The sequence below is a fragment of the Chanodichthys erythropterus genome, chromosome 12 (assembly GCF_024489055.1).
Source record: "Chanodichthys erythropterus isolate Z2021 chromosome 12, ASM2448905v1, whole genome shotgun sequence".
NCBI classification, from domain to species: Eukaryota; Metazoa; Chordata; class Actinopteri; order Cypriniformes; family Xenocyprididae; genus Chanodichthys; species Chanodichthys erythropterus.
In genome coordinates, this window is record NC_090232.1 from 26,294,785 (window position 1) to 26,307,332 (window position 12,548).

Here is a 12,548-nt window from a genome sequence, read left to right on the forward strand (position 1 = left end):
TTTAAAACAATCCCACCAAAAAAAGAAGAAGAAAAAAAACATAAATTTTAATGAATTATTAACAATCTTTAATGCATAACCATACTTTGGCGATTCGTGCAGATAAAATAGAATAGATTTAGCCTCCAAGGTCACGGTTTTCATCAGCAACCTGTCGTTCAACTTCCAATTGTTGTCTCACCCCTCCTTGGAACACATTTCGGGTTGTGACACATCTGAGCGCATCTGATTGGTCGAGAGGGCAAACACCCCCAAATTCTGTCTGTTACGTCATAATAGCGCGCCGCTCTGCTTTCAGCAGCTCCGACTATCATGGCGGCTTACAGAAGCGCTGCAGGCTTTCAAAGAGTTTTGCATGCAGTTAAGGTGAGCGTTTGATATCTGAAATCGCTGGGTGTAGGAGAACAATTAATTTAACGAATCTGATTCGTTAAATGAATTATGTATAAAGCATTGTAACGCTATCTGACTAAGCGCTCTGGCTTGTCTTAGAGATCAGCAAGAATGTTCACTTGACTTTTCACGATATACGGACACTTTCATTGATTGGTAACTTAAACGTTTCTATTTATAAAACATCACCTGCTCCTTAAAAGCACATGGTGTGTTCTTCATTATTGCTGTTGCAGGAAAAACAACCAAATGTCTTTATCACTGATGTCAGTGAGCTCATGTCAATGTCAAAATGATTCAGCTGTGCCTAATGTATAGGGAAAGTTCTTGTGATTGACGCTCACAACTAATGATAACAATCAAAGCAGCTTGTATGTTTTGCATCTTGTATGATTGCATCTAATTTCCACTTTTATCAATGACAGTCAAGGTAGAATATGAATCTCTTTGCAGTAAGCAACTGTAAATCACAAACCTTGTTTCTCTCCAAACAATTGTCACTGTGAGCCAGTAGTAGGAAATGTGTAAGTTTCATTCAGACTTATAAATAATATTTAAACAATTTTATTATGGATTTTACGGAAGAATATATTTCTGTGTATTTAAAGACATCACCAGCAAAACATAATGTTTCATTATTGTAAATGAAAACACAGTGTTAACAGTCATAAAACATGTATGTACTTGTTATTAATGAACTTCTATAAGCCAGAGGTGACCAAACCTTTTACTATGAAGGGCCAGAAATCAAACTTGATTGAGACGTAAATGCTGTATTATATACAACTATATCATAATTAGGGTTGCAAAGGGGTGGAACGTTTCCGGTAAATTTCTGGAAACTTTCCACGGGAACATAACCTGGGGAATTCTGGAAATATTCCAATTTGGAAACTTAAGAGGAATTTACAGGAATTTATAGGAATTTATGGGAATTAATTTGAAATTTTGGGAAATTTAAATAAATGTATAATATTTATATAAAATGTATCATATAAAAACAAATATAAACATTTTGTTGAAATAAGTTATTTATTTTTCACATTCAATTAATTCTAATTTAGTGTGTATATATATATATATATATATATATATATATATATATATATATATATATATATATATATATAATATAATATAATATAATATATATATATATATATATATATATATATATATATATATATATATATATATTATATATATAATATATATGTATATATAATATATATGTGTATATATGTATATATATATTGTTATTATTATTATTATTATTTTATTTATTTTTTTTGTGTTGGAACAATTGTTATGTGTTATTTATTTTAGTGTCACATGATCCTTCAGAAATCATTGTAATATGCTGATTTGTTATTCAAACAGTTGTGCTGCTGAATATATATTTTTTGGAACCTGTGATACTATTTTCAGGATTCACTGATTAATAAAAAGTTAAAAAAGAATAGAATAGAAATCTTTTCTAACAGTATCACTTTAATATCACTTTTTATCAATTTCACACATCTTTGCTGGATAAAAGTATGAATTTCTTTCAAATTTACTGACCCCAAAGTTTTAAGCGGTAGTGTATATTGTTACAAAAGATTTCTATTTTAAATAAATGCTGTTCTTTAACTTTTTATTCATCAAAGAATCCTGAAAAAAGTATCACAGGTTATAAAAAAATATTAAGCAGCACAACTGTTTCCAACATTGATAAGTGAGTATCAAATTAGCATGTTAGTATGATTTCTGAAGGATCATGTGACACTGAAGACTGGAAAAATGATACTGAAAATTCAGCTTTGCATCGCAGAAATAAATTATATTTTTTTATGTATATAAAAATAGAAAACCATTATTTTAAATTGTAGTTATGTTTCACAATATTACTGTTTTTTTTTTCTGTATTTTTTTTTATCAAATGTGCATGTTCTGGACTGGGGGAATGCACAGTGTAGTGTGCTGTGTGAATGTGATTGAGGAATGTGCAGGGTAAATATTTAACTAACTAACTAAAATTGCTTTAAATATGGTTGTTTTAACCAAAATTATGCTATAAGATGTTTTTTTTTCCAACTACATTTAAGTACCCTGTTATAGGCTAACCTGAAATTTTGCAAATTGCCTGTTTATTTCCATTAATTCCTGTTAATTCCCATATATTCCCATTAATTCCCATGGAAAGTTTTCAGCTTTAAAAATTCCTGGAATTTTGCAACCCTAATCATAATCCAACCAACCAACAAATAAATAAATAAATAAATTCACGTTTTTTATACATTTCAGAATAAAAACAAAAATAAAACAAAAACAAAATGTTAAAACAAAGTGATAAATTAGAAATTAGGATAATCTTCGGTGACATTTTATTTTTGTGATATGGCATGACATGCTAAATCAAAGGTCACCTTTGGGTTTGGGCATCTCTAGTATAAATGGTTCCATTCATTGCTGACAGCACCGTCTCTCTGTCTTTTAGCATGTCTGTCTTAAGCAGAGGTGCGGTGTTATTATCTGCCGATACTCTACGGTGAATGACCCAAATGAGAAGGTAAGTCAGATAGAAGAAGTGTTTTACATTCATGGATGCTTCTCATTTTTTAAACTGGGCATCCTTGTTTCCATTTCCTCATATCCTTGCGTGTGCACACTGTACTGTTTTTACAGTCCTATACAGATGTTGCTTGACAGCCTGTATGATAGATTCCCAGTCAAACACTGAAGGTGCACGGGTCACGTCAGTCTTTGTCAATTGACATGCCATTGATGACAGGCTGGGGAAGTGAGGGAACCATATGTACACGTAGATAACATAGTAGCAGCGATCAATGCTGGTCCATGAAACACATTTGAGAGTAAGTTGACTGTGCATCTGCAAATTAGTTATTCACATGTATGAATAGTTATATCTAATAAACTTTAGAAGCTAATTTGCATGTTAATTTAAGGTTTGTGTTGCAGTTTATACATTTAAGTATCGAGTAATATTAAAGGTGCCATCGAATTGAAAATTGAATTTACCTTGGCATAGTTGAATAACAAGAGTTCAGTACATGGAAAAGACATACAGTGAGTCTCAAACTCCATTGTTTCCTCCTCCTTATATAAATCTCATTTGTTTAAAAGACCTACGAAAAACAGGCGAATCTCAACATAACACCGACTGTTACGTAAAATTTGCATATGCCAGCTCATGTTCAAGGCATTACACAAGGGCAGCCAATATTAACGTCTGGATGTGCACAGCTGAATCATCAGACTAGGTAAACAAGCAAGGACAACAGCGAAAAATGGCAGATGGAGCGATAATAACTGACATGATCCATGATATCATGATATTTTTAGTGGCGTTTGTAAATTGTCTTTCTAAATGTTTCGTTAGCATGTTGCTAATGTACTGTTAAATGTGGTTAAAGTTACCATCGTTTATTACTGTATTCACGGAGACAAGAGTCGTAGCTATTTTCATTATTAAACATGTGCAGTCTGTGTAATGCATAAAAACAACTTCATTCTTTATAAATCTCTCCAACAGTGTAGCATTAGCCATTAGCCACGGAGCATATAACCTCAAACTCATTCAGAATCAAATGTAAACATCCAAATAAATACCATACTTGAGCGATTAGACATGCTGCATGATGAACACTTTGTAAAGATCCATTTTGAGGGTTATATTAGCTGTATGAACTTTGTTTATGCAATGATAGTCGAGAGCTTGGGAGGGGGCGGAGAGCGTGAGCAATTAAAGGGGCCGCAGCCTGAATCGGCACATTTCTAATTATGCCTCAAAATAGACAGTTAAAAAATGAATTTAAAAAAATCTTTGGGGTATTTTGAGCTGCATCTTCACAGACACATTCAGGGGACACCTTAGACTTATATTACATCTTGTAAAAAAACGTTCGATGGCACCTTTAATTAACTACATATACTTATAGGGTTAGAATTAGGGTTTGGTCTAGGGTTAGTTGCATGTAATTATGCATAATTAGTAGTTATTACAATAGTAACTACATGTAACGTTTGTAACAAGGACACCGTAAAATAAAGTGTTACCCCTAATTTTCACAGGATTTAGTTTATCATTAATGTTAGATATTTCTTCATGTGTAAATAAAAATGAATATTGGTTAAAGCTCTATTAAATGTTACTGATCTTCAGAGAAACCTACTACAGATATCTGTGGTTGTCACATGGAGTTTGTGTTTTGTTAGTTTTGTTTTCATCTCATTTGTTGTCATGGTTTTAGATTGTCCTCCTCTGGTTGCTATAGTTTTTGATTTGGTTTCCCTCGTCAATGATTGTGATTTTTTTTTTTTTTTTTTTTAAATTACAGTATAAAAACAGATTTAATTTTCTAAAGTAATGTTCATATAAAAAAGTACTAAAATTTGTTTTAACTTTTATAATGCTTATACTGCCACATGATCAATCAAAGTTCATCACAAGGAGCTTTTCTATAAGCTGAGGTACATACATTGATATTGAAGGTGATCGGGTTAATACACAAATACAAAACACCTTTGATGGTAACATGCATGACACTAAAATAATGCAAGAAACATTAATTCATCAAGATAAGATGTAACATAAAACCGTAATGCACATATCGGATGAGAAGAAAAAAAAAGTAAAAAGAAAGTTATTTCAGTGAAAAACCATTAAATGTGAGCTGTCCGATAGAGACTTCTGGGAATGTCAAATTACAGTTTTGGACTGTATGATTTCTTTCAAAATACTTCCGAAATACTGTACTTATAGTATTTTACTGTAAAAATTGCATGAAAAATATCCTATTAGATTTATTAGAAAATTTTCACCATATAGAGTAAGGGAATTTTACTGTTAACCAATTAACAGATTTTACTATAACATTTTTACAAGTTGTTTTATGTGGCAATTTCGATGAAAACAATAGTGTAAAAAAAAAAAAAAAAAACTATACCAAAATCTATTTAAAATACATTTATTTATTTTACACTAAGTATACTTCAAATCTCACTTAAGACACTTAAAGTGCATTAAAGGGTTAGTTCACCCAAAAATGAATTTTTTTTGTCACAGAGCAGAGCTTCCATGTTTATGCCAGAATGCCAGCTCAGTATTGGCCGGCGCTGTTCACGTGAGCAGCATGACACATGCGTTTGATGCTGACGCAGGAGCCAGCCAATACTGAGAAATTTTGTTGAATAAAGTCATTATTTTTGTTTTGTTTTTGTGTACAAAAAGTATTCTCGTCACTTCAAAACATTAAGGTTGAACCACAATAGTCACAATGACTACTTTTAACAATATTTTTACTACTTCTCTGGACCTTGAATACGGTAATTTCATTGCTTTCTATGGGAGATAAAAATCCTCTTGGATTTCATCAAAAATAACTTAATTTGTGTTCCAAAGATGAAAGAAGGTCTTACGGGTGTGGAACGACATGGTATTTTTATTTAGTGAATAAATATTTAAATGTATTTGTAGTATACTTGGCACAAAATAAATGTATGTATTGATTTATTACTGAGAGATTTATTATTGATTTATTGATGTATTAGTGAGAGTGATACGTAGCTTCTGAAAAGTTGACCCCTCAAAGACAACGGATGTGTTTTAGAGAAGTCAAATAAAGCAAATAAAGATGCATCAGTTATTTTGAGAAATACCCCATGTATCAGGGTCAAAATTCTCGTTGCATCACTTTTACCTTCACAGCTTCTACACTTCCAAAATCCTGTTGCATCCATGTAGCTTTGATGTGCCTTTCTCCAACAACCAACCTTTGCCTGGAGGGGTTGTGTGTATGTGTGTTATGGGATCGGGGGTGTAGTAATATGGTCAAATATGCTTTGAGTTTAGGAATGTGTTCTTGGGATACACGTTGCCCAAGGCTCATCTTGACACATGGTTTATGGGCAGACACTTCCTTCAGTTTTTCCATAAATTGTTTACATGTGGCAGACAACATTAGCAAAGCTTCATGCTTTGATCTTTAAAGCACACTAACATCCATCTCAACACTCAGAATCATCTAGATCTCCCCATTAGAACTTGTGAATGTTCATTGCACGTCAGGGAATAGTTAACAGTAATTTAGTATTTACAGTCTGAACATGGCTAAAGTAGTTTTTGGACCTGTTGTACCTGATACAGTTTATTTATATTAGGGTTTTTTTTTTTTTTCTGCACTTAGAATTTTATCTCTTCTCTTTACTTTCTTGTCAAATAAAAAGCAGTGTGTGTTGTTGAACAGCTTTCACTTACAGCTAAATGAGTTGAGCTTTAGACAGAGTTAGAGCACACACACTGTGGACAAATCAAGTGTTGACAAAACAAATGTCTTAATCGCCCTGTTCCCTTTTCCTTTCCACAGACCTTTGATAAAATCCTCATTGCAAACAGAGGCGAGATCGCCTGCAGGGTAAGCGAGTGTGTGTGTTCTTCACCAGAAAGGTTCTTTTCAGTGTGTTTAAGGCAAAACATTACATATGTCTTTAGGCCATTTTCATTTTAAATCAGAGTGAAGTCCTACTTGTATAACTGTGTACATGAAGCTATATGAACCTTCAGTGCGGTTTTACTACTATGAAATATACATTTTCACATTTATGTACATGTCTTAATTCTCTTTATTTCCATTCATAGGTGATTAAAACTTGTAAGAAGATGGGCATCAAGACAGTTGCAGTTCACAGTGATGTGGACTCTAGTGCGGTGAGAAAAACTAATATTTAAAAGTACCCTAAATATAGACACTAGCTATGTTTCCGTCCACCTATTTTTATGCACATTTTGCAATATTGCATAAAAAAACGCTGGATGGAAATGCCAAGATGTGCATAAATTCTAAAAACACGCATAAAAAACATATGCGCTCAATTGAGGAGGATAATTTTTTTTATCCGATAAGAAGACATGCATAAACTAAGATGGGAAAACATTTACTGAACAATGGCTTCCACGATTGCAGCAACCTCTAAATTTTTATTCCAGATATTTTGCAACAAGTCCAGGAAGTGATGATTTTGTTCTGTTGAACACTTGGGATGGAACAGTACTTTATTCGCAAAGTTTTTTATGCGATATTCCAATTTTGCGCATAAGTCTGAGAATACATTTAAAATTTGCGATGCAAAATTATTTTAACCTGATCTTCTAATTTTTCTGTTGTATAGTTTAGACTCATTAATGTGTTTTATTGAAAGGTAAAGAACCACCATTATGTGATTTCTATAAGACTTCATTGTCTGTTAAGCATATTTTACAGGACTGCCATGATTTTATTATCACTATAGAATTGGTTTTATTTATTTTTTTCAGGAAATTTGTTTAATGTTTGTCATTGAATTATAACCTATTCTCTTCTTGTCATGAAAATTACCTTTGGTTCTGGAATAGCATACAAATAAATAAGAGCATTAAAACCAACTTTTGAAATCAAATTTTAAGATTTTTACATTTTAAACAAACAAATATAATGATTTTAAAAAGATAGATTGATAAGCTTACATGCATACATACCCTCATTTTGCTACAAACATGACCTTCTTTCCTCTGTGCAACACAAAGTAAGTTATTTTGAAGAATGTTGATAATCAAACAATTGTTTAATTGTATGGATAAAATAAAAAAATAAAAACACTGAAGCTGCATCCGAAATCGAATACTTCTCTACTATATAGTACGCGAAAAACAGTAAGCGAACAGAGAAGTATGTCCGAATGCATAGTATTCGAAGAGCAGTAGGCGAAAAGTACCCGGATGAATCACTACTTCCGGTGAGATTCTGAAGTGCGCATACGATGGACACTTTACTATCCCATGAAGCCCACGGGAGAGGATTTGTGAATGGAGTTGAAGGGATCTAACTGACGCTGGTAGGTCATGTGACAGTAACAACATGGCGGATGTAGTACGCCGAATTCATTCATACTACAAGCATTCGTACTATATAGAATGTACTTTTCAATGGTTGTGAAGTCAATTTAAATTCAAATGTAGTACCTACTCAACAGTACGTGATTTCAGACGCAGCTTGAGACATTTCTCAAAATATCTTCTTTTATGTTCCACAGAAAAAGTAACAGGTTTGGAATTACATGAGCATGAGTAGATGATGACAGAATTTTTACTTTTGGGTGGACTAACCTTTTATTTTCAATTCTTTGCTTAAATTCTTATCTTGATGATAAAATGTAATTACATTTCTTGTATTTAGAAAAATTCAAAATAGATGCATTTTCACTTTTTTTGTTGTTGTTTTTTTTTTTTTTTTGACTCCACTATATTATTATTTTATATTCCTTCCTCATATATGCAGTACAGGAAGACTGTGTCACATTTGAAATGAATAAATAGATTTTCTGAAGCAGTTTAGTCATCTGGTGGAAACCTGATACTAATATCTAAATTATCCCACTAGACTTTTACAAGCGTTGCAAGGTAAACCAAAGCTTTTGCTCCTCTCACCTTTATCTTTTCATGGAGTGTAATCCTCTGTTCCCATGATTGATAGCTGTCAGTTTTCTCCCCCTCCTATTCCATATGCATGAGAGTTTGATAGAGGCAGTGTTTTAAACTCTGCTCGGTTCCCCTGCTGTGTTCTGTGCTGAATTGGGGGAATGATGGGGGGGTTAGAGGTGGGGATCTTTTGCATTTGATTTGCAGCCTCCAAAGAGCATCTAAATGAAGATGTTTAAACAGAGCAGTGGGGGATAATCTGGACTCTGTATGGGGGAACAAATTGACATTAGAAGTCCATATACTGACCTCAGGATTGATGTGTTCATATATTTTTCAAACATGTCACTAATTCTAGAATCTTTCTTTGAACTTTTATTAGACTTTTTATTCCATGTAATGTCATGTTCTATAACACCATGAAAATTAAATAAATTGATTTAGTAATTTGGTGTTTACATTAAAGCATTTCATTAAAAGTAATGGAACTGGACCCACAGGCTATCTCATGTCCTCTGGTTAACAGGGTAGGTGCCGACAGAAAAAGAAGTTTATTGGGCTCCTGAAACAAATGGTGGGAAGCCGTCAAGTTTTGCGCTGCATTAAAAGACTCAGACAGAATGCTCATTAAACTCAGTGACAGTGAAAACATGTCAGGAGATTGGTTTGTGCCATTAAAATCTTAAAACCAAGATTGTTTTTGTAGTATTTGATTTTTTCATTTTCATTTAAGATATCAATTTAGTAAACAAAATGAATTTTTAGTCAGGTAATAACTTCCATTTGAATGATCAATTCTTCAGATAGTAATAAGATGATACAGAAAGTCAGAGTTTGTGGTTAGCATGTGCTGCTTCAGTCTTTTGGGCTCGTTTTGTGTCTATGCTAGATCTTTGAGCGAGCTCCTCCACCTCTGTTTGCGTCACCCTCGTTAAATGTGAGGAAAAACAACTTTGCGTCTCCCCTTTTACACATGTGTGGAGAACATTAGCAGAGAAGCAGCAGTTGGCTAGCGAGCCTTTTCCAAACCTCCCCTGTTGATGCAGTTGTCAATATTAATGCTTCCCCATTGTGAGGTCTGTCACTCAGTCAGCTCACTGTCACTGTTGCTTCACACCGAGTGTGACGACATCTTGGCCACACAGACAATCTGTTTGTGCTTTCTGGAATGAACTCACTGGCATTAAGAGCAATGAAAACGAGTGCGTTTTAAATGCTTAGTATTGGCTTCAAAATCTGGTTATAACAAAACAAATTGATCAGACATCAGACTGGGAAATACAAAATCTGGTACAAACCTTTACATTAACACTTTTCACACCTTACAAACTAAAAACAAAAACAAACATGAGCACATACTATTACTTTTTTTAATTACTTTTTAACATTTCAACATTTTAACTCGGCTGTGGAACTTTGCTATCCTGAAACTCACACAGTAGAGCAATGCCAAGATAATGGGTTTGATTTCCAGAAAACTGAACATTCCTGAACTGATAAAAATGTACACATTCTGCTAAGGATTAGTCCACTTTCAAATAAAATTTTCCTGATAGTTTACTCACCCCCATGTCATCCAAGATGTTCATGTCTTTCTTTCTTCAGTCGAAAAGAAATTAAGGTTTTTGATGAAAACATTCCAGGATTATTCTCTTTATAGTGGACTTCAGTGGCCTCCAAACGGTTGAAGGTCAAAATTACAGTTTCAGTGCAGCTTCAAAGAGCTTAAAACAATACCAGATGAGGAATAAGAGTCTTATCTAGCAAAACGATGTGTCATTTTTGAAAATAATACAACTGTATGTGCTTTATAAACACAAATGATCGCCGTGCACATGCTTCCATTTTCCGCATTCTTCAAAACGCTTACGCTGTATGTCCTACGCCTTTCCTTTTCTAATTATGGAATGAACATGGCGCCAGTTTCGTTTTTTTCTGTAAGTTGAATAGGGGAGGCGTAGGACATACAGCGTAAGCTTTTTGAAGAATGCGGAAAGAAAAAGCACGTGCGCGGCGATCATTTGTGTTTATAAAGCACATACAGTTGTATTATTTTCAAAAATGACACATCGTTTTGCTAGATAAGACTCTTATTCCTCATCTGGTATTGTTTAAAGCCCTTTGAACTGCACTGAAACTGTAATTTTGACCTTCAACCGTTTGGAGGCCACTGAAGTCCACTATAAGGAGAATAATCCTGGAATGTTTTCATCAAAAACCTTAATTTCTTTTATTTAAAAGTGGACTAATCCTTTAAACATTTTGTTATTTTTTAGGCTGTCAACACTTTGCAGGCATGTTCATGGGCCTAAATGAGGAAAAAGTAACACAATTTCAAGAAAAACCATAGGTTTACCAGTATTTCCAACAACTCAAAAACCGAAATGGGTCAAATTGACCCGAATCATGTTATTTTCCTTTGTGTTTTTTCATTCCTTTAGGTTCACGTGAAGATGGCTGACGAGGCCGTGTGTGTTGGTCCTGCCCCTACCAATAAAAGTTACCTGAACATGGATGCTATCATGAATGCCGTCAAGCAGACTGGAGCTCAAGCTGTGAGTGTGTGTGTGTGTGTGTGTGTGTGTGTTAGGTAAAACACAGGGGACTTTAGCACAGTTGGAGCCTAATCCGTGTTGGTATAAACAAGGTCATATATTATTAACATGGTGAACTGGTCAGTGCTATTATCTATAAACAGAACTAAATGATGCGATGGAGCTGTTAAAAGTCATCTGTATAACATGAATACTTTGGATGCGTAAAAGAAAATAATTTTCTAAAAGTTCTCTCTCTGTTTCATAGGTTCACCCTGGCTATGGATTCCTGTCTGAAAATAAGGAGTTTGCCAGGAGACTAGTAAGTCTGCCTTTTTCCTGAAATAAATGTGTATAGTTAAAGAAAAGAGAAGTGGATAGTTGAATATTTAAATGACTGAGTTTGAGTTGGGGGCAGAGTAGCCCCTTCACTTATTGTTCTACATCAGCCACTGTCCCTCCCACACATGCGCGCACACACACACACACACACACACACACACACACACACACACCACACACAGTTTTTGTAATTAACAGTTCGGACCCCCCAGTAGTAATTTAATTAAAGGTGTGAGTTCTGAGGTGAGAAGATTATTTGCAACCCAAATAAAGGCAGAAAGGCCAAAAGGGTCATTTGATAAAGAGATTCAGTTCTACATTCAGGACAGTGCTCTGCTTCTAACAATCTAGCCAGTGCTGAAAGTTAAAAATGCATTTACATAACATTGAGTATACTTGCATTACTGTTTAAAAGTTTTGGGTTTTCAGAAAGAGTAAAAGAACAGAATTTATTTGAAATTAAAATTTTAACTATGTGAAAGTCTTTACTGTCGGTTTAGATTTATTTAATGCATCGTCTCTGAATAAAAGTGTCAATTTCTTTAAAACAAATCTTGCTGACCACAAACTTTTGAATGGTAGTGGAGGTGCTTGATATTCAATAATCCTTAAACAATTATTAAGTTATGTGACTGACTTTGTTCTATGAAACTCATAAGGAAAATGTTTAATATGAATATTCTGATAACTTTTCCCATGCAAAATCATTTAATGAGGGCCGGTGCTTCAGAAAGGACACAAAAAGCACCTTAAAATTAGTCCACATGACTTGTGAGCTTTATAACAATGTTTTTGAATTTAGCGTGGTATGAAGACCTACATTT

At 33.8% G+C, this 12,548-nt stretch overlaps 1 protein-coding gene across 1 annotated transcript in view; it reads left to right on the forward strand.

The window, feature by feature from the left end:
- Positions 1–282: 282 nt before the first annotated feature.
- pcca (propionyl-CoA carboxylase subunit alpha) overlaps positions 283–12,548 on the forward strand; it is a 53,518-nt gene continuing 41,252 nt past the window's right edge. The window contains exons 1-6 of the mRNA XM_067402770.1: positions 283–366; positions 2,873–2,944; positions 6,762–6,809; positions 7,034–7,102; positions 11,290–11,403; positions 11,651–11,704. Of these exons, the coding sequence (XP_067258871.1) occupies positions 313–366; positions 2,873–2,944; positions 6,762–6,809; positions 7,034–7,102; positions 11,290–11,403; positions 11,651–11,704 (411 nt within the window). The 5' untranslated portion in view covers positions 283–312. The remainder of the gene's footprint in view (positions 367–2,872; positions 2,945–6,761; positions 6,810–7,033; positions 7,103–11,289; positions 11,404–11,650; positions 11,705–12,548) is intronic.